General features: G+C 36.4%; 3 protein-coding genes across 3 annotated transcripts; 2 read left to right on the forward strand and 1 right to left on the reverse strand.

Annotated features, from left to right (window-relative positions):
• Window positions 1-4091, forward strand: LOC144543734 (U6 snRNA phosphodiesterase-like protein). Its single transcript, XM_078292110.1, has 6 exons — window positions 1-246; window positions 327-410; window positions 2015-2264; window positions 2855-2951; window positions 3060-3125; window positions 3837-4091. The coding sequence occupies exons 1-6, from the start codon at window positions 75-77 to the stop codon at window positions 4023-4025; spliced, it is 858 nt and encodes a 285-aa protein (XP_078148236.1). The 5' UTR covers window positions 1-74; the 3' UTR covers window positions 4026-4091.
• Window positions 4092-4724: 633 nt separating this feature from the next.
• Window positions 4725-9432, reverse strand: UGLYAH (ureidoglycine aminohydrolase). The gene is made up of 13 exons (XM_078292111.1): window positions 9284-9432; window positions 8218-8340; window positions 7982-8069; window positions 7792-7868; window positions 6977-7016; window positions 6582-6642; window positions 6288-6373; window positions 6010-6091; window positions 5757-5813; window positions 5580-5618; window positions 5397-5467; window positions 5220-5273; window positions 4725-4987 (listed from the first exon to the last, which is right to left on the reverse strand). Exons 1-13 carry the CDS (start codon window positions 9327-9329, stop codon window positions 4918-4920), a joined length of 894 nt encoding a protein of 297 aa, XP_078148237.1. The 5' UTR covers window positions 9330-9432; the 3' UTR covers window positions 4725-4917.
• A 5338-nt stretch (window positions 9433-14770) lies between these two features.
• LOC144543620 (Mitochondrial import inner membrane translocase subunit Tim17/Tim22/Tim23 family protein) lies at window positions 14771-17860 on the forward strand. The gene is made up of 8 exons (XM_078291949.1): window positions 14771-15230; window positions 15361-15500; window positions 15766-15865; window positions 16087-16194; window positions 16308-16658; window positions 16772-16864; window positions 16965-17171; window positions 17385-17860. The coding sequence occupies exons 1-8, from the start codon at window positions 14877-14879 to the stop codon at window positions 17673-17675; spliced, it is 1644 nt and encodes a 547-aa protein (XP_078148075.1). The 5' UTR covers window positions 14771-14876; the 3' UTR covers window positions 17676-17860.
• Window positions 17861-19984: the final 2124 nt, after the last annotated feature.

Here is a 19984-nt window from a genome sequence, read left to right on the forward strand (position 1 = left end):
GCTCTTGCTGTGTACAGTGTACTGCTCTCTCTCGCTCTCTTCGCGCGTAAACCGGGCATCGCTGGTTCGAAGAAATGGAGGCTCTAAGAGCGTCGTATGGTTCCGACTCAGACGAATCCGACGGCTCTCCTTCGACATCTCCGATCCGCTCCAACGGCGAAGATTCCAAACGAGCGGTGAAGACCGAGGCGTCGGATCTCCTGCCCCCTCCCCCTCTGGATCTTCTCCAGCCCCCGAATTACATAGGCAAGTTTGTGCTTTTCACACTTCATTTAAAATTGCTAAATGGTTACTGAGTAGGTTTCTTTAGTGTTATGTGTTTTTAGATTACTCGTCTCTGACTCAAGGGAACCGTGCTAGAAGCTTCCCACATGTAGAAGGAATTTATGCGCTTCATATCTACATTCCAGGTACTTTAATTGATGCAGCCTTGGTTGAGAAATTGTTTGCTTAATTAAGACTTTTGTTAACAATGTATACTATTTTGAGGATAAGCCAAGCAAAATTATAAGGACGAAGTTCAATTAAGGAATTACAAAAAAAAAAATTGAAGGGGGAGGGGAAGGTAAGGGAGAAAATGGAAGGAGATGGAAAATTTCATTAAATCTAATTTACCTCCTCTACCCCCCCATTTTGAAGGAGACAAATTTTGTTTGTTTGGAGTAGAGGTGAAATTGTCTCCTTCCCCCTTTAAATTCTGTGGTGCATGTAACAATCAATTTGTACCCTCTCATTCCCACTTCACCTCTTGTAAATCTAATTTACGTCCTTTACAGCTAGGAGTGTAAACGGTCAGATATTGATCGGATAGTGGTCAAACCGTATCCTTATATGTTATAATATTTCGGATAAGAATACGAATACGGATAGTCTCGGATATGGATACGGATCGGATATTAAACGCTACGGATAATATCGGACGGATACGGATAGGATATGAATATAATTTAGATAATTAAAAATAAATTACTAATGTACATTCTAGTAAAGAATGACATCTAAATATAATTTTTTCATTCATAAATAGATCTAATATTTTTCATAATAAGTTTGTTGGTTACAAACCATATATCATATTATCAAAATATTAGTCGCTAATCATGTTATAGTGTTATATTGTTCATCAAAATATATATGTATATGCAATTTAATAAATTATTGGTATGAATATGCAATTTAATAAATCAATTTAAGAACATAGAGTACATTTGCTGTGGTTTAGGGGTGTAAACGGTCGAATACGGATAGTTAAAAATCTTACCGTATCCTTATCCGTTATAATTTTTCGGATACGGATACGGATACAGATCTAATATTTTAAGTAATTTTCCGGATTCGGATCCGGACGAAATCAGATAATATCCGATCTGTTTACCCCCCTATTTATAGCCCATTTTGGAGGATTGCTTGTTTGGAGAGTAGAGGAGGTGAAAGTTTCTCCTTGCATCCCCCATTAAAGGGAATTTCATTTCACTATTGAACCTTTCTTTGAGTTATCAAAAGCATAATTGTAAAACTCAGTAAATTTGGGCAAAATCGAGTTGGATTGACAAAGCCTATTATAATTTGCACAGCAAGTGTAAGTATAGTGACAAATGAATTATTCGGGTTCGGTTCGGCGAGATCAAAAATTCGTGATTCGGGTATAATTCAGGTACAATTCGGGAATGATTCGGAATTATCTGGATTAGAAATCTCAGTCCTGCAAGGGAGCAAAAAAATAAAAAACCAAAAAAATAATTGTTCTTGGAAAAATTCAGGAAAAATTCGTGAATAATTCATGAATAATTCGTAAAATTCGGGAAAAGTTCGTAAAATTCGGGAATTATTCGGGTTTAATTCGGTCAAAGTTCAGTCAACCGAATAATTCGGTGTTCGGTTCGGCATCACCCCAAAAAAGAATTAAACGGGTATAATTCGGGTATAATTTGGGTATCTTGTCACCATGAGTGTAACAAGTCTACAGTACATGCTAATTTATTTATTTTTTCTGTTTTTAATTTTCCTGGCTCAGTTTATATACCAGCTACTGCAAGGAGACTGATGGTACAAACCATTAAAAAAGTTTCTTCTGTAGTACCAAGCCTATATGCTGTTGATACCGACTTCGCACTAAATGAACTGTGCAAAGACGATTGTAAACTCGAGAAGGTGCTTCTTTCTAGAGAGTTCCATATTAGTCTGGGAAGAACTGTTGGGATTCAAGTAGATCAGATTGACTCTATTGTGGCCATGCTTCGTACCAAACTCCATTCTCAGAGACAGTAAGGAAACATTACCATTTAATATGATTGGGATATTTTTTTTATCTTAGATGTTTGATTTCTTTAATTCACTATCTCACCCCAAAGGAATACCTGTCATGTAAAATAGGAATAGATATTTTGTGTCAACATGGTATGACCTCTCTAAGGTCAGTGACCTTGACTTTGCTACTGGTAATGGTAATTTATGTTCTTAAGAAGAAAGAGGGATGGGATTCATTGAATCTTGACAATATTTTCAATAATAGAAAGAAGTTTAGAGACATTGTTGGCCATATAGATTTGTTATGTATCAAATTTCATGCAATGTGAGTTTCATTTAATATTCCATCAAATGTTGTATCAAACTTCAAGGTGTTTTATGGATGGTAAAAGTTGCATCAAAGTTCATCACTTTTATGTGTATGATATGAATATATTATAGATCCTACTCCTAATGTGAGATTTCAAAATCAGAAGTTATTTTTTACCATCATCAAGATTGCCAAATTAATCCTTGGTCAATGGCCCCAACCTGGAAAAAAAGAGAGGATGTGTCCACATAATATAACTGTGGCATAATGAGTTCTTCTACATGGTTTGGAGAGTAGGTACTGGATAGAATTCGACAAGTGGGAAGTTTTTGTTAATGATGATTCCACACGGTCATTTCTTTCATTGGAGATCACTGGTACAGGCCTACAAGAGGTATCATAGATATTGTTCAACTTATTTCCCCTGTTAGTTTTGTTGTCTTGGTTAATTTAAGTTGGACTGTATCTCATTTTTGTTTGTTTTTCCTTTTCTCGCGCTCAGATTACACAGCAGATCAATGTTGTAGATGAGGTTTACAGATTGCACGGCCTCCCGGAGTTTTATAAGGTAACCTTTCTTTCCTTTTATTTTTATTGAGTGAGGCTATATGGTACTATGCATGGCGCATATTGGTCTGTACTATGGATCAATATCTCCATTTTTAAAGTCTAAATAGTAGATCTGAACTATTCAACATGATCTGCACATGAAAATTACTTGTAGATCAAATTTTACATTTTTTAGAATTTTTACTATCTTTTTAGATATGTGGAAAATCACTTTATCTAAAGATTTTAGACCATTCGAAAATACCAACTTTCTACCTATCTAAAAAAATAGTGAATTTTTTTTAAAAAATATAAAATATAGTATGCAAGTAAATTTTCATATGGAGATTATGTTGAACGGTTCAGATTGACTGTTTGAACTTTGAAAACAAGATATTGATCCATAGCACGGGCCAATCTGTGCTATGCATAGTACCATAGGCTCATTTTTTTTTATTGTTTTGTAACTTGGACAGCATGCATAAACATGAATTCCTACTCCGAGCGAGCTCTCTTTGTTTGGGCCGACTATTTCACTTGGAAGAAAAAATGATAGGGCTTTATCAATTTTGAATGATCAAATTTCAGTCTTATCAACCAGGTCTCGGGTTGAAAAGCACAAATAAGCCCAAAAAGCTTTAGGTTGCTATTATAAGATATTTTGTAGAAGTGTAATCTTATTAATTTTGGACTTATTTGCGAACTTTCTTGTTTTTCGTGGTCATGTAAGGATCCGAGGCCTCATATTTCACTGCTGTGGGGACCTGGTGATATCAGAAACAATTTGATGCAAGCAGTTGTGCAAATTGATAGATCTCGCAATAGTACAGGCTCATCACAGGGATATAACTTTAAATGCAAGTTCAGCAGCATTGTTTGTAAAGTAGGCAAAAAATCATATGACATTTGCAAAATTTGAGAGCAACTTCTTTTAAAAAAAAATTCCCCCCGTACTTATTTGTTAAAGCAATCTTTATTTTGCATTTTTTTCATGCTAGTAACGGTATTTTGTTATTCCAAACTTTGAATGTTAATTTTATCTAGTGAAAGCCACGTTCTGGAGAAAAAACCATAGTTTTCAAATTTGACTCTGACTGGATATATTTTTGTGTGGCTTTCTCCTCGCCCGTGTATCTCTCTACGAGTAAAAAAGAAAAAGAATAAAATAGAATAAAATAAGCACATGACATTGTGTTTTTATTGACCTAGGGAATTTTCATTTTCTTAAAAGGTCGACATTTTGTAAGACCGCTCCCTCTCTCTAGCTAGCTATCTATCTATCTTCATGCGTAAATTTAAGGATGGGCATGCCGGATCCCTTGTCCCCTCTTCCTCTGAAGCTCCTCCAGCCCCAGATTTTACGGGTAAAGATTTTAACAAAGCAGTTTTTTGCTTCATGCAGTACACAGATTATAGAATCAAAACAACAACAACGTTGCATATGATTCATATGCTGTATGAAGCCAAAACTGCTATCTTTACCCCTGATTTACGTAGGTGAGTTTGTGTTTTTTGTTTTTCATTTTAAACTGGTAAATGAGCAGTTTTATGTCCTGACTCAAAGGAAGCACAGTCGGAAGCTTTCCCTGTGTTTAAGGAAAAGTTTGCTTAATTAAGATTTTGTCAACAATTTAGACTTTTGAGGACAAGCTAAAAACAAAATTGCAAAGATAAATGTCAATTGAGTATTTAGTCTCATTGAGGCTCAATGCATCATTATTAATCAGCTATACACCACAAATCTTGTTAAACAATGAAGCCGACAAATTATCGCCAAATACTGTTGAATTCAAATCCGTGCTCATCTGCACTCACAAGGGATTCCGATTTACGTCCTTGTAGAGCAAGTACCTGCTCCTATTTTTCCCCAGAGCACAGTACCTGAGACAGTAACATGTCAGATTTATGACACTTGTGGTTGATTTGGTAACACATAAATATAATGTAATTTATCTCATTTTGTACAAAATATGGATCATCTGCTGCAAAACCAATATTCATATGCACAGACTACTTTTATTTATTTGGTTTTAATAAAGTTGAATCTTTTATGTCTCTGGTATAACTAGTCTCAAATCAAATCCAAACACCAAAATTTAACATAAAATCATACCACTGAGGAACAAATGGCGCCATCCAAATGACATCACCAGCTTGGACAGGATACCTGTAAGAAAAAGATAGGAACAAAAAAGCAAAAAGGAGATTTTTCAACAAGCTTAAATAATAAATTTTATGACCATATATTGTAGAAGCTAATAGTGTAACAATATATGGAAAACAAAAGTACCATTTATCACCCAACCGATAAATCCCCTGGCCCTCTAGCAGAAGTAAACCATGCTGATTGTAATGCACCTCCTATGTCAAAAAAGAAAACAAGATATTAAAATCGGAAATGAAATTAGTACCAGAAAATGCTAGCATATATAATATTAATAAAATAACAGATGTATGTATGAGTTTGACAAACCTTCACATTGAGATATTCTCCTGGACTGAAATCCATAATCTGAAAATGAGGATGCGAAAATAAGGGATAACCATCATTTTATCACATTATTTGTAGTGCCAAACTTTTAAAATAAAGGTCCATGCAGATATATCAATAGTTCAATAGAATATTCACGTGTGATAATGAGAATCTTACATGAATGTTGAAATCATAAGGGACGGAGGTAGGTAACAGCTTGCGCAGTTCAAATATCTAAACATAGCAAGAGAAACATGAGAATTAGGCAAAAGCATAGAATTATTAATTCTTTTGGCCTATTATGAATCTACTCGATCCTTCCCTCCATACTCTCTGATGAAATTATAAATTCAATTGTACAAGTGAAACTGGGATGTATTTTGAGTAATTGTTCTTAAAGAATTAAAAATCAAGATAACATTATACCAACCTCTCCAGGAGTTTCTAGGAGAGGATGCTCATCAGTTGAACCTATTCTCAGCTCCGGCACATTTGTTCCAATCTGAGCATATCTATATGTACAAGAAAATTCTATGATTATTACAGGTGAAATTTTTTGCCATACATGACAACTTTAGTTATGATAATTGGGGTCTGTTTTTTCCCTTTTTGTCTTTTGAAAGCCTCAATTCTTCTTAATTGGCATCATAGTTTTAGTGAAAGCCTTGATGAAAATAAGCAATAACCAATAGAATAAAAGAGTACTACCTTCGCTCAAAAATAACAATAGTTGCCAATTCGTCACACTTCATTGAATGCTCTGTATTAGGTGGCAAATATGCATATGAATCCACCTGAAAAACAGAAAAATAAAAGGTAAGGATCGCCATAAAGCCCTTAGCCAAGGAATAATGCCGGACTAGCAATGTATTGGTAAAATTAAATGACTTTCATATAAGTTTTTGGTTTCTGTTATATGTATTTTTTGGAGTAATTTTTTTTATTTTATAATAAATAAATAGGTTAGATAAAAGAAGTAATATAATGAGAGAAAAGCCTTACTTTTAGCTTATGAAGGGCCCCAGCTTCCAACGCAACACTGCCCTGAACCACAAAAACAAACCTGAAAGAGGTTTTCTGATAAATGTCAGTACACATCAGAATAACAAAACTTATTTAATTTAGTTTGTTACAGTATTCACGGAAAACTAGTAAAATCTCCAACATTAGAAGTATTATTATGTATTGCTAAGTACAGGTGCAAAACACTTTCTATTTGTGCGCAACCAAACTATACCAGTTCCAGCAACAAGTTTAGGTGGGTAAAATTTTTAACAGGTGTTTAAACATCAGATGTTGAAGAGAAATTTCAGTGTTTGGACTTCATAATTCAATCTTGGCTGCTATTTAAAGAGAAAAAAAATTGACAGTTTGATATAAATTTAAGATGGATGCACCTTTCAACATCTTTCGGAGGGAGAGCAGATTTTGAGTCCTCTACAGTCAGTACACAAGAAATAAAAGATCAGTGAAACTTAGCAGCCCATTGGTATCTTAAACTAAATTATGCGAACCAAATAAGGTTATGTTTGGTTGCTACTTAAATTTAAGGAGGATTAAACTCATACTCCATCTTACTCCTGTTTTACACCACATTTGGTAGCTTAAGTCATGGCTTAAATTAATTCGGCTGGTGAAGTAAGATATTGGGAAATGAATTTCTATCTATGACAATGGGCCCTACATGTGGAGTAAGTGTGAAGTAAGTTAATTCGCCTAGAGAGGAGGTTTAACTTACTGCATCTTACTCATGTTTTACTCCTCGTTTGACAACTTAAGTGTTGAGTAAGGAGTTTACTCCAACTCTTACTCCACAACCAAACATGGCCTAAAGGATTAAGAATAACTGCAATAGTTATAATAATTTATCTTGTACCATCTTTTATCAGTTTAGTCACAGTTACAGGTATGACAGCAAATGTGAACTGTTTAGCCATCTTTTTTATGTTGGTTTCTCTTTGTACTACCAACTTTTGGGGTAAATGAACTTGTGTAGAAGCTTCATTAATATAGTGAGGCTCGAGTGAGTCAAGTTACAGAATTGAGGATAATTGAAGCAGTGTCGGGCCTTGATTGAATGGATTACCCAAGCGACAGTCAATTAGGCCCATTGGTCTTATTTGATAGTAGATTTGTAGGTACAGTCTGACATCATACGTAATGGGTACCAAACTAGTGAATTGTATGACATTAAAAAGTGGCAAAAAGGTACCTTGCATCTTTGCCAAGTACATGACAAAATGTGCACCTATGGCTGGTGTGATGAGATATGCTCCTGATGTGTTGATCCTGAAAATAGTTCAAATTTTATTGAACCGGCACAAGAATATATTGTTCAAATGCTGAAATTAGAAAATAAAATTAAAAATAAAAGATGTAATTAGAGAGAGAGAGAAGATTACCAATCAGGGAGAGGACTGAACACTTGGCTTTCAGGTGTAATTAAAGCATGGTCCCGCTCAAAGACACTACGGGTGAAACCTGGTAAATCTGCAAATTTAATACAAGAAAATAAAATTGTAATTAGTGCATGGTTCAACTAACTTTTATCATGTTATGCATCAAACTGCAATGCATACTCTTGCACCCTTCCTGATTTTACTTCAAATTGGTTCAAAAATAAATATTGTACTAGTACCTTGGAGACAAGAAGGATTAAGAGTTGGATTAGTGACCTTGACATAATGGGGTTTAGAGTCATGGTCACAGCTCGGTGCAGAGACTGAGCATATTCCTTCGTCGGCCTTCTTCCCTTTTATGACTAATAAAATTGTTACAAATATGAAAGGTCAAAATCAGAATGATAATTGTGCCATCCAATTAATCAATCGAAAATTGTTGATATGAACACAAATAATAATTCAGAAAATAAGAAAGCCTGGTAATGTCTGGATGGACCAGTAGCAACCGTGACGCAATAATTATTAGGTCATGTATTACTACTGGGTCTTTCATTTTATGGAAAGAGCTCTACAGTTAGGTACTTGTTCTTGCTTTATAGAAAATTATTAATACCAATAGTACAAGTACTTCCATTAACCAAAAAATAAAAAATAATGCACCATATTGGCAATTGTCAGAATTCTTCTTTATCTTTGATATCTGTTCTGAATTTTATTACTACATTTGTCAAGTGCTACTTGATCAAGACATCAATATGATATGGACAAAGAAGAAAGATTTTCTACTATTTCTTGCATAAAACACAAAAAACATATTTAAAGGAACATTAAGTTTTGCAAAAAAATACCAAAAACCATAGATGAATTCCAAACCTCGATTGAATCTGGACCTTTTGAATCTATTAGAGGGTTTTTGGATCCTTAGAGGGTGACAGTAGTAACCATAGACTGACTGGTACCAACAGGCAGTTACCAGTGCCTGACAGGAGATGCTATAAGAAAAATCAGGCATTGCGTCGTTCGGTATCAGAATCAAAATTAACAAAGGAACAATTACTATAGCTTTATTCCTGATTTCAATTACTGTTAACAGGAATTATCCACTAAACCTCGTTAAACAAGCTAATATTAACCCCTCAAAAGATGATCCATGTCTCAAAGCGATCAGCTACGAGCTTATGATTTAGCGGAAAATAAATTAGCAACAAGCGATCAGTGACGAATATAATTGCAGAAATACCAAAAGAAAAATGGAAATAACGACTGGTAGTAGTACAATCAGTGTCGGAATTTTATACTAACCAGAGAGGAAGAGAAGGAGAGGAAGAAGAAGAGAGCGAAGATTCATCTTGCCTTTCAGTGGTGACTGGTGAGTGTGGTCTCTATCGCTCGAGCTACGAGAGGTATATTCTACTCAGCCCAGCTGTTTAATCTGAATATTAATTTATAAACGAAGAATAAGTGGAATTTTTTTTTTTAGAAAACATAAATGAAAAAATAAATTTTACCAAACCTAACTTATTGTTTTTTTTATTTTTTTGCAAAACCATAAGAATTAAAATGCTATTTCGGTCTCTCTTTTTTTAGGGGACCAAAATAACATTTCGGTCCTATTCATTTTCACAGATTTCGAGAAAAAAATACGTTAAAAAATTATAAAAACATCTGGGACCGAATTGCCATTTCGGTTCAAAAAAAAAATTTGGGACCGAAATAACATTTCGGTCCTTGTAGCTTTTGTAAAAAAAAAATAATCATGTTGGTTTCATAAAAAATCTTTTTTCTAATTATGGTTTATAAAAAAAATTCAAGAATAAGAGCTCTTTTTAATTGTTTTGTTTGAGATAGAAAAATAGAGATCTGGTTTTTTTAATTTTTATTTCATATGTATAAAGAATTTTTATACGGATTTCAAATTTACAATCTTTTATACATAATGTATTGGTTTTTGTTATTAGATCAAAATGGTTCTTAAAAGTCTCTTTAAAAATATCTAAAAAATCGTAAATTTGATCTATTTTTATCATTATACAAAAAATTAAGAATTTAAAATATATCACATTATTATCTGTAAATAATAATGACAATAATAAGTGAGCTAATGAGTTTTAGAAAGAAAAAAATAATATTCGAATTTTCTGTGATGTGATTATATAAGAATAACTAAAAATAAAAAAATTTGTGATTATTGTCACATTTATAAGGATATTTTTAAAGGAAAAGTGCATCGAAACATACAATTGTATTTATTTTTTTTAAATTGAAAAGGCTGCTTCCTTCCTGTCGTGATTCGTGTCTTGGACTCATGAGGACAATTGTTGAATTCACATCCTTTGCATCAACTCAATTTTTTTTTTTAAAGTTAATGCATATAGACCGTCCAATTTGTTTCAAAAACTATATGTCATGTTTGGTTGTGGAGTAAAGTTAAACCGAATTAAATTTCTTACTCAAAACTAAACCGGAGTAAGTTAATCATGTTTGGTGGAGTAAGTTAAACCACCTCTTTAGATGGTATAAGTTACTCCGGTTTAGCTCAAATTTTACTCCATCTTAAACCACCTATGTTACTCCTCGTTTGGCTCCTTAAATGTGGAGTAAGGGGTTTACTCCACCTCTTACTCCACAACCAAACATGGCCATACAGACTAAATTTACATTAATATTAATAAAGCTCTTGAATCAATAGAATTGACTCCATTTGAAATAAGAAGGCCGACATACTTTAACATAAAAATACTCTTTCGAGTTAATGCGACTCACAATTGTTTTTGTAAAAAGAAACCACGCACTGACGCACGCGCCAGTGTATTTCTACTCGGGCGGGTACGGGTACCCCGGGTATACCCGAGTCGGGTACGGGTACGGGTACATCTCGGGTACGGGTATACTCGGGTACAAGGGTATACGGGTAAGGGTATCTCGGGTATATTTTTCAAAATCCATACCCTACCCGTCCTATACCCGTACCCGTGTACCCTTGACGGGTAGGGCGGGTACGGATACGGGTATTTTTATTTATTTTTTTTTTTTTTGCTGTTTTTTTTTTCTGGTTTTTTTTTTCTGTTTTTTTTTTTTTTTTTGCTGTTTTTTTTCTCTGTTTTTTTTTTCTGGTTTTTTGTTGGTTTTTTCTGTTTTTTTTTTGGAGGGAAAAACAAAATTTTTGAATTTTGAATTCGGATGAACAGTACTCGGGTATACGGGTACAGGTACTAGGGTACTCGGGTACGGGTTTAGTCGGGTACGGGTAAACTCGGGTAGGGTATGGTCGGGTATTGGTCCAAAAAAACGGGTCCGGTCCGGTTTTTGCCCGTACCCGTGTACCCGAGTACCCGACCCATACCCGAGCTCGGGCACGGGTACCCCAGGCGGCGGGTACGGGCGGGCACGGGCGGGTATACCCGAGTCGGGTTTTATTAAAGCTCCGGCACGCCTACCAGCTTCACCTTAAAAAAATAATAATAATAAATAATACGCAGGACTGAGAATATTCCCTCCCATTTTGTTCACGACCGCAGAGAAGTTATCACTTCGGGACCTTTTTCTGTACGCTTTATGTCTGAAAGATGACTGCATGAGTGCATGGACTCCAGTTAGGATCCGACCGTTCGATCAGAATTGTACAAATATTGAAGGCCCCGTGAATTACAACCTGGGAATTCACATCACCTTGAGTAGTTCAATCCATCGTATAGCTACATGTTATTTATATACGAAGTATTTTTGTTGCTTTGTAAAATAAAGAAAACAACCACGGGGTCCACGTCGTTGTGGAAATATTTAATTTTTTTTTCCAAAATTCAATTCAAGAAGAAAATATTCTTCAACACCTCATGATTCTATTGTCATCGTCTTCATCGACCTCATTTATTGTTAGTATACAACACCTACGATGTGTAATTGTGTTTGATACTAAAACAACTAATGTATAAAACCATCAACGTTAATTTAAATGTTTAGATATACCTTTAACAGATCATTTCTTATTGAGTTATTGTTACAAAAATATTATTATCGTGTAAAAATATGATTGACCTATTTGTTTTTCTCATCAATAAGTTCAACAGAAATTTTATTTCCACCATTTTCTCAAAAAAAATAAAAATAAATCAAAACCCCTGATTTATGAGGAATTCGAAATCTATCATGGCCGCAGAATACCGGTGCGGACCCAAAAACTGAGATCTGCTCCATGCTGATATGACTCTAGACAAGGATCCACATCGGTGTTCTGCGGCCCCATCATTTTTCTTTTCTTTTTTGTCTTAAAGAAACAACATTTTGTTTCTTGGAATTTGCATCCTCTAAGAGGAATCAAAATTTTGCAGGCCCCAAACTGCCTTACATTATTTATGCATATTTTGTATATATCAAAGTTAAAATCGGGGTAAGAAGAAAAAAAAGGTTGGGCCACAGAATACTGGTGCGACCTCTTGTCCTCAGTCTTTGGGTCCGCACTAATGTCCTGCTACCGTGGTAGAACTCAAATTTCCTATAAAAGAGGATTTTTTAGTTTTTTTTTTTTTTGAAAAAAATATTACAAATAAAATTTTTATTTCGGTAACTTCGAGTTATATAGTTTTGCTACTACTTTTCATGACCTTCCTTGCTTAACTTCTACGTTAACTAAGCTATTATGAAATGGAAACTTTCAAGCAACAATATGCAAGTAATTGATTGAGATTGGGGCTAATTGATCCATGCATAATTGGAGGCTTTGCTGCTTTTGGCAGATTCCATACCCCCTCAATTTACCCGAGGATATAATTCTTAAATCCGGACCGTTCTTTAACGTAGCATGAATCTCAAAACAATTTTCCTACCTAGATATTTTTTAACCCGCTGAAGTTATGTTCAGATTGTCTATTTCTAAAAGTAAATCTGGTTGGATTGAGAATATATTATTTTTGAAATTAAACTATTCAGAATAACTTATTCAGTGTTTCATTAAATTAGAATAGTAAAATAGTAAATCTAAATTTTTTATCTTATTAAAAAAGATTATTTCTAAAAATTTTCAAATTCAAATATTTTAATAAGATAAATAATAGTTATTTTTAATTTAACTAGCTTTTTATTTTACAATCAATATGTACGGGGATAATGATTCTTTGCGCATGCGGACATTTGTCCCTCCAGTCGTCTGGTGCGGCTGAGTCACCATCCCAAAGCCTCTTTAATAAAAGACAAAGGGACAACTGGACAAGAACCCAGAAGATCAAACAACTCTGTTAAAAGTATAAACAACTCTGTGCAGATTTGATCTTTTGTCCAGATCAGACGGTTCAAATTTACAATTTCAATTAATGGAATGGGTCACTAGTCAACTGTAATCAGTTAATCACTTGACTAGCAACTGTATTTCGGCTGTATCGGGCCATGTATTGGCGCACCGTGTTTAGGTGTGTTCGGAACAAGACCATGCCGTGCTGATATGTCAAAAATTTAGACGTACCGTCTTGTGCTATGTTGTACAATGTAATATCGAATCGAGTTTAAATAGTTTATCGGATTTAAACTCATTAACTAATTGAGTACTCGATAAAAAATAATGTTTTGACTTATATTTTTCAATACACTGACTTATAATTTCTGATTCTATAACTTATAATTAATATTACCAATCATAATTCAAGAAATTTATTTTGATTTTAACACTAAATTTAACCCGAATTACAAATCAAATATCCATAGGGGGGCAAAAAAATTTCCAGGGAAGGACAAAGTCGATCGGTACCAATAAATCACCACTAAAACTCGAAATCCAGGGGGGCGGCTGCCCCCCCTGTGCTACAGTAGATCCGCCCCTGACAGTGTCAAAGATAAACACAACACGGCACAGTTTGATACGACATGTTTTGATGTACCATACTAGTACTTTAGACATGTCGTGTCAAATATATTTTTTATATTTTGATAATTTGTTATTTTAAAATTGTATAAATGTTCAATTAATATGAAAAAATATTCAGAAAGTCGGAAAAATAAATTAGATTATTTTTAGTTTTTTCTTTTAATACTTTGTAGCATTTTTTGTGTTTTGAAACAAAATTCAAAAAATATCTTAGAAAATTAAAAAATTAGATGTGTTGTGTTGTAATGTACTTGTGACATATCCGTGCCTAAACGTGATGTACTTAACAGTGTCGATTTTAAAAAAAAAATCCAACACAACATGGTTAAGAATACAATAAAGACATGTTTTAACATGGCAAGCTTAACAAGTTAGCCGTGTTCTTAGCCATGCACAGAGGCACACGTTCCCGACACGCCGTACTTTTGCAATACATCAGCCTAGAAATGATATCCTCTGCGGAGTTTTTTCATGCGGAGCTTTTAATCTGGTCCGTTCGTTTCGGATCGGACAGACCGGATTAAAAGTTCCGCAAATTTTGAGAAAGTTTTTTTTTTAAATTCAGGCAAGATCTGATCTGGTCCGTCCTATTCGAAACGAACGGACCAGATTAAAAGCTCCGCACGGAAAAACTCCGCAAAGGATACGCTTCCCATCAGCCTAGCCATCCCACTCAGCTGGTTGCTGAGTTACAGATCTGTACTTCGCACAGATGACAATATTGAAAGCGCCGTTTTGCATCCTCTTTCATAGACTTCTTTTTTAATATATTTTTTTTTCCACTTGCAATTAACATCTGCGGACGAAGGTCAAATTTTGGAAGTCGTGCTAGAGTTCAGATGTGTAGAATGAGATTTACATCGTCCGTTTTAATCTGATACGAATCTCAAAGTGGTTTCTATAATCTAAATATGCACCGAAATGATTTTGACTTGGGTGGTGCTTGCGACATAAAATTGAATCACATCGAGCGAGGAAGAGAAAGAGAGACTTCTGAACAAACAAAAGTGCAGTGTAGGAGATCTCTCAGTACAGCCCACCATGCCTTTCCTCTCCACCCCCTCCGCCTTCGACCTTCCCTCCATGGACTCGTCAGCCACAGGTGAACCCTCGTCCGGCGATGACGCTGTCGAGCGCCGGCTGAGGGAGGCGGAGGAGCGGTTGCGAGTGGCAATGGAAGAGCTTCAACGCCGAAACCACCGCCGTGGCGCTGGAGGTGACGGAGCTGTACGGTGCATTCACCATGGACCGGACGAGTCGTGCATCGCACATGCAGTGGGAAATATGTGCCAGAGCTTTTTGTTGAGTTATGGCGTTAGGGTTGGAATTGGGATTTTGTTAAGAGCTTTCAAGCTTGCAAGAGGCCAATCTTATTCGTCTCTCCTGGATCTTAAGGTAGATTTACGTGCTATAATCAGAATTTCGATGTAATGTTTTTGTCCTATCAAACTTCAGTCCAGGACTGATGTGAAAACAATGAATTATGACTATGCACTTGGGTAACTGTTTTATTTTCTGTTCATAGCAACTTGTATCTGAGCAAGATCTGATAGTAAGAGAAGAGGCTTGTCGAATTGGATTGCTTTTTGGAGGGTTTACTGGATCTTACCATGTACTTAGATGCCTTCTAAGGAGAATCCGGAAGAAAGAAGCACCACTTAATGCGTAAGTCTGAGACTATCTCCACCAGTAATAGTAGTAGTAGCCTTCTGGTATAATACTTGTTTTGCCTGGTCCATGGTAAGTACAATTAGTATCCTTTTTAATCACTAATCTTAATCTTGTTAAATATTAAACAGTATAAGAACATACTTGCTGTGAAAATTATCATGCTAAAATTCACCAAATGTCGCATTTAGTTAGAAGAATAGTTATGCAAATTTTGCCTCAATGAAATTGATGGAATTAATTGAAGGGGGTAATGGAGCAGAATTATAGCGGGGTCAATTGCGGGTCTATCTGTACTGGCATTGGATGATTCGAGCCGTCGGCGCACACTGGCTTTATACCTTCTTGTCAGATTGGGTCAGGTCAGAATTATTATTTATTTTTAGAAAAAAAAAATTGGAGAATGGCTTAATTGTTGTTTATTTATTTAGTTGTTTGTTATTTCTGTGCTAAATTTGGGAACTTGAGGCTGATTTATACTTTGTTAGTTTGAGGATTTTGCATGGGTTGGAAACTTGGTTGATCTAAAGGACTTGTAATTGCAATTTTTTGAAATTTTTTATGTTTCTCCGTATGGTTTCAGTGTGCATATAACTCAGCCAAGTCAAAGAATAGGTTTCAGTTATGGGATAAATGGGATAACTATTGGAGGCATGGTGATTCTTTGCTCTTCTCTCTGGCTTGTGCACAGGTAACAAAATTTCACACTTATAACACAAGAACACAAAAAGGATGTCGTGACACCAAATGTATTACCTCTTATATATACCATATAAAAATATTCCTTCATTACTTATTTATCAGGTGATGTATGCCTTTGTCATGCGCCCAGAGAGCCTCCCCAAGTCGTACCAAGACTTCATCCAAAAGACTGGGCCTGTTGCAGAACCAGTATATCGGGCCGTGCGGGAGTGCTGCCGAGGAGGGCCAGTTGACATATCCTCTCTCTCTGCCTTTCTGTCTTCACAGAAGCGGGTTAATGGGGCCTTAAAGCTAAATAAGTACCCGCCCATTATTCCGTGCTCCGTTATCCATCCAGAAACATCTTCTTGCGTTGCCAAAAATTTCTCTGCTGGTTGTACAACTTTTAGGAAAACGTTTCCACTTTACTTTTCTCTGACTTTTGTGCCTTTCGTGGTACTACGTCTTCACAAGGTATTCAGTTTTGTGCATTTAATACCTTGTCTTCTCTTTAATGTTCTTAATGTAAAGTGATTTCTTTATTTATGTGATAAAATTTGGTAGTTTATCTGTGAAACAAATTGTAGTTCTTGGAATCACCTGCAATGACATCCTGGCGTGCGCTGATTGGTGCGGTGCGCTCAACTGCTTTTTTATCTGGATTTGTTTCCTCCTTCCAGGTCAAAATAATAAATTTACTTTTCTCAATTATTTAATGCATTGTTAATCAAGTTCTTCCTGTCTCTATCACTTCTGATGGTTAATATTTCTTTTTTGTAGGGTGTAATATGTTTGCATAGAAAGGTGGCAAGAAGAGACCACAAGCTGGTATATTGGTTTGCAGGTGCGATAGCAGCCTCCTCCGTGCTTCTAGAAAAGAAAGCACGTAGGGCTGAGCTGGCGCTATATGTACTGCCTCGTGCTGCTGATTCTCTTTGGTACATTTTAAACAAGCGCCACTTGATACCTAACATAAAAAATACTGAGGTCTCTCTCTCTCTCTCTCACTCACTCATGCACGTGCGTGCTGTGCATGTATGTCTGTTTTTTGTCGCTCTGTGTGTGTTCATGCACACAGATTAAAAAAATAAATATTTGGCACAATGACACACCCAGTAAGACAGGCAGACAGGATTTGCCATCATAATTAAGTGTTTACTGGTTATCAAATTATTGAAATTATATATGAAACTATGACAGGTGGTGCTGTTCTGTGCATGCATGGGAGGTGTTATGTACTACTTGGAACACGAGCCTGACACCATGGCCCCATTTCTCAGAGGCCTTATTCGCAGGTTTCTGGCAAGTAGAATTAGCAATCCAGACCCACCCGTCACCGGGAATAACTCGTCTGCTTACTTGAATTCACTTGGAGTAGAAAGTCCCACTTCTAATTCTGATTCTTTCCGTTCTGACTCTCGGCAGCAAAGGAAGGAGAATGAGCACAATACATCTGTGACTTATAATCTCGAATCTATTCCAGGGCTTTAAGAATTATAATTCTTGAATAAATGACTTGTTTAGTTTGATATTCTTTGGTTTGTTTACCGAAATGAGGGCCTTTGGATGACCTGTTATAGAGTTTTTTTTTTTTTTTGCTCAACTATTATAATAAAGTAGCATCCAGAGATGATTGTGTAGTAGTTATACATTTAGTAAAGATTGTGATTTATTAAGATATTGTGTTATGTGAGTAAAATTTTGTATAAAACGCCTGTAATGATGTAACAAAAATGCAAACCATATATGGGACGAAAGATTTTTTTTTTTCCTCTTTGGGAGCTTGTTTAATAAATCAAGGAAATAGTGCTGAAATAGTCTTTAATTATTCGGAAGAGTGAAAATTTTGTTTGATAGAATATTTGGTGGAATAGTAAAATGGTTTGTGGTATAAAATATTCAAGGGATAATTGATTATTAGCCACTCTAAAACTTTCAAACTTGAAATATATCATCTCAAAAATTTGAAATGGTAATAATGCCACTCTAAACTTCATTAATTTTTAATTTTATCACTTCAAATAATTAATGATTAAAATGTCCTCGGGCTCTTCTTCTCCATCCGACCCTCTTCCTCTCCTCTCCTCGCCTGATACAGTGCTGTTCATCTCAGCAGGTGTGTTACTATCCTACAGAGGAATGGAAAAAGGTCCATGTACCAGCGAAATGGTTACGTTTTGAAGGTGTCTCAGGTAGAGTACTCTGGATGCGATGGGGAAGAAAGCAACACTAGTTTTGTGTAAAAAAGGAGGATTATCTTTATTAATCAAGGGTTAGGCTTATATAGAGCCTTACAAACACTCTTACAAATAACCCCCTCAAACTATCCTAATACAAAGATAAACATAACAACACTCCCCCTCAAGATGAGCCTACGGACGAAAAATATCCACTAGGCCCATCTTGTCACATAGTCTCGACAAATCCAACGAACTAAGCCCTTTAGTGAGACAGTCAGCCACTTGCTCTCTAGTAGCTACATGTCCCAGCTCAAGTAACCCGCTATTCAGTTTTTCTTTGATGAAGAATCTGTCGATCTCCACATGCTTGGTCCTGTCATGCTGCACAGGGTTATTAGCAATGCTAATAGCTGACTTATTGTCGCACCACAGCTTCATTTGTGCCCCTTGGTCCATCTTGAGCTCCACCAACAGAGCTCTCAACCACATCATCTCTGCAACACCTAAAGCCATGGCCCTGTACTCTGCCTCGGCTGTGGACCTCGCAACTACCGACTGTTTCTTGCTCTTCCAGGAGACCAGATTGCCTCCTACAAACATGCAATATCCAGACGTGGACTTCCTATCATCGGCACAACTAGCCCAGTCTGAATCACAATATCCCTCAATATTCAAATGCCCATTCTTGCGAAAGATCAACCCCTTGCCTGGTGCACTCTTCAGGTATCTCAGGATCTGGTACACAGCATCCATGTGACCCTCCCTAGGGTCATGCATGTAGCGACTCACCACACTCACCGCAAAGGAGATGTCAGGACGAGTGTGGCTCAAATAGATCAATCGACCAACTAACCTCTGGTACCTCTCCTTATCAACTGGCTCTCCTGCCTCAGCACTTAGCTTAGACTTTTGATCGATCGGGGCCACCGCAGGCTTGCACCCTAGCATACCTGTCTCTGTGAGCAAATCCAGCACATACTTCCTTTGAGACAAAACAATCCCCTCTGCACCACGAGCTATCTCAATCCCAAGGAAGTATCTGAGTTGCCCCAAGTCTTTCACTTCAAACTCCTTACTCAACCTCTTCTTCAGTGATGCAATCTCACCCTCATCATCACCAGTGATAATCATGTCGTCCACATACACTGCCAGCATCGTAATGTGAACTCCATGTCGCCTAAAGAACACTGTATGGTCTGCATTGGTCTGCTGATACCCCATGCCTACCATAGCCCTCCTAAACCTGTCAAACCAGGCTCGAGGGGACTGCTTCAGCCCATAAAGAGATTTCTTGAGTCTGCACACCTTACCCTCCGTTTGTTTCGTGCCAAAACCCTGTGGGACCTCCATGTACACCTCCTCCAACAACTCGCCGTGAAGGAAGGCATTCTTCACATCAAGCTGATGTAACTTCCAACCCCCATTCGCTGCTAAGGAAACAAGTGTCCGCACTGTACTCATCTTCGCCACGGGTGCAAAAGTCTCATCATAGTCAATACCGTATGTCTGACTGTACCCCTTTGCCACCAACCGGGCCTTGTAACGCTCAACCCGACCCTCTGGGCTTTGCTTCACAGTGAAAACCCACTTGCATCCAACCGCCTTCTTTCCTGGTGGTAA

The sequence above is a fragment of the Carex rostrata genome, chromosome 25, assembly GCF_964058835.1.
Source record: "Carex rostrata chromosome 25, lpCarRost1.2, whole genome shotgun sequence".
NCBI lineage: Eukaryota > Viridiplantae > Streptophyta > Magnoliopsida > Poales > Cyperaceae > Carex > Carex rostrata.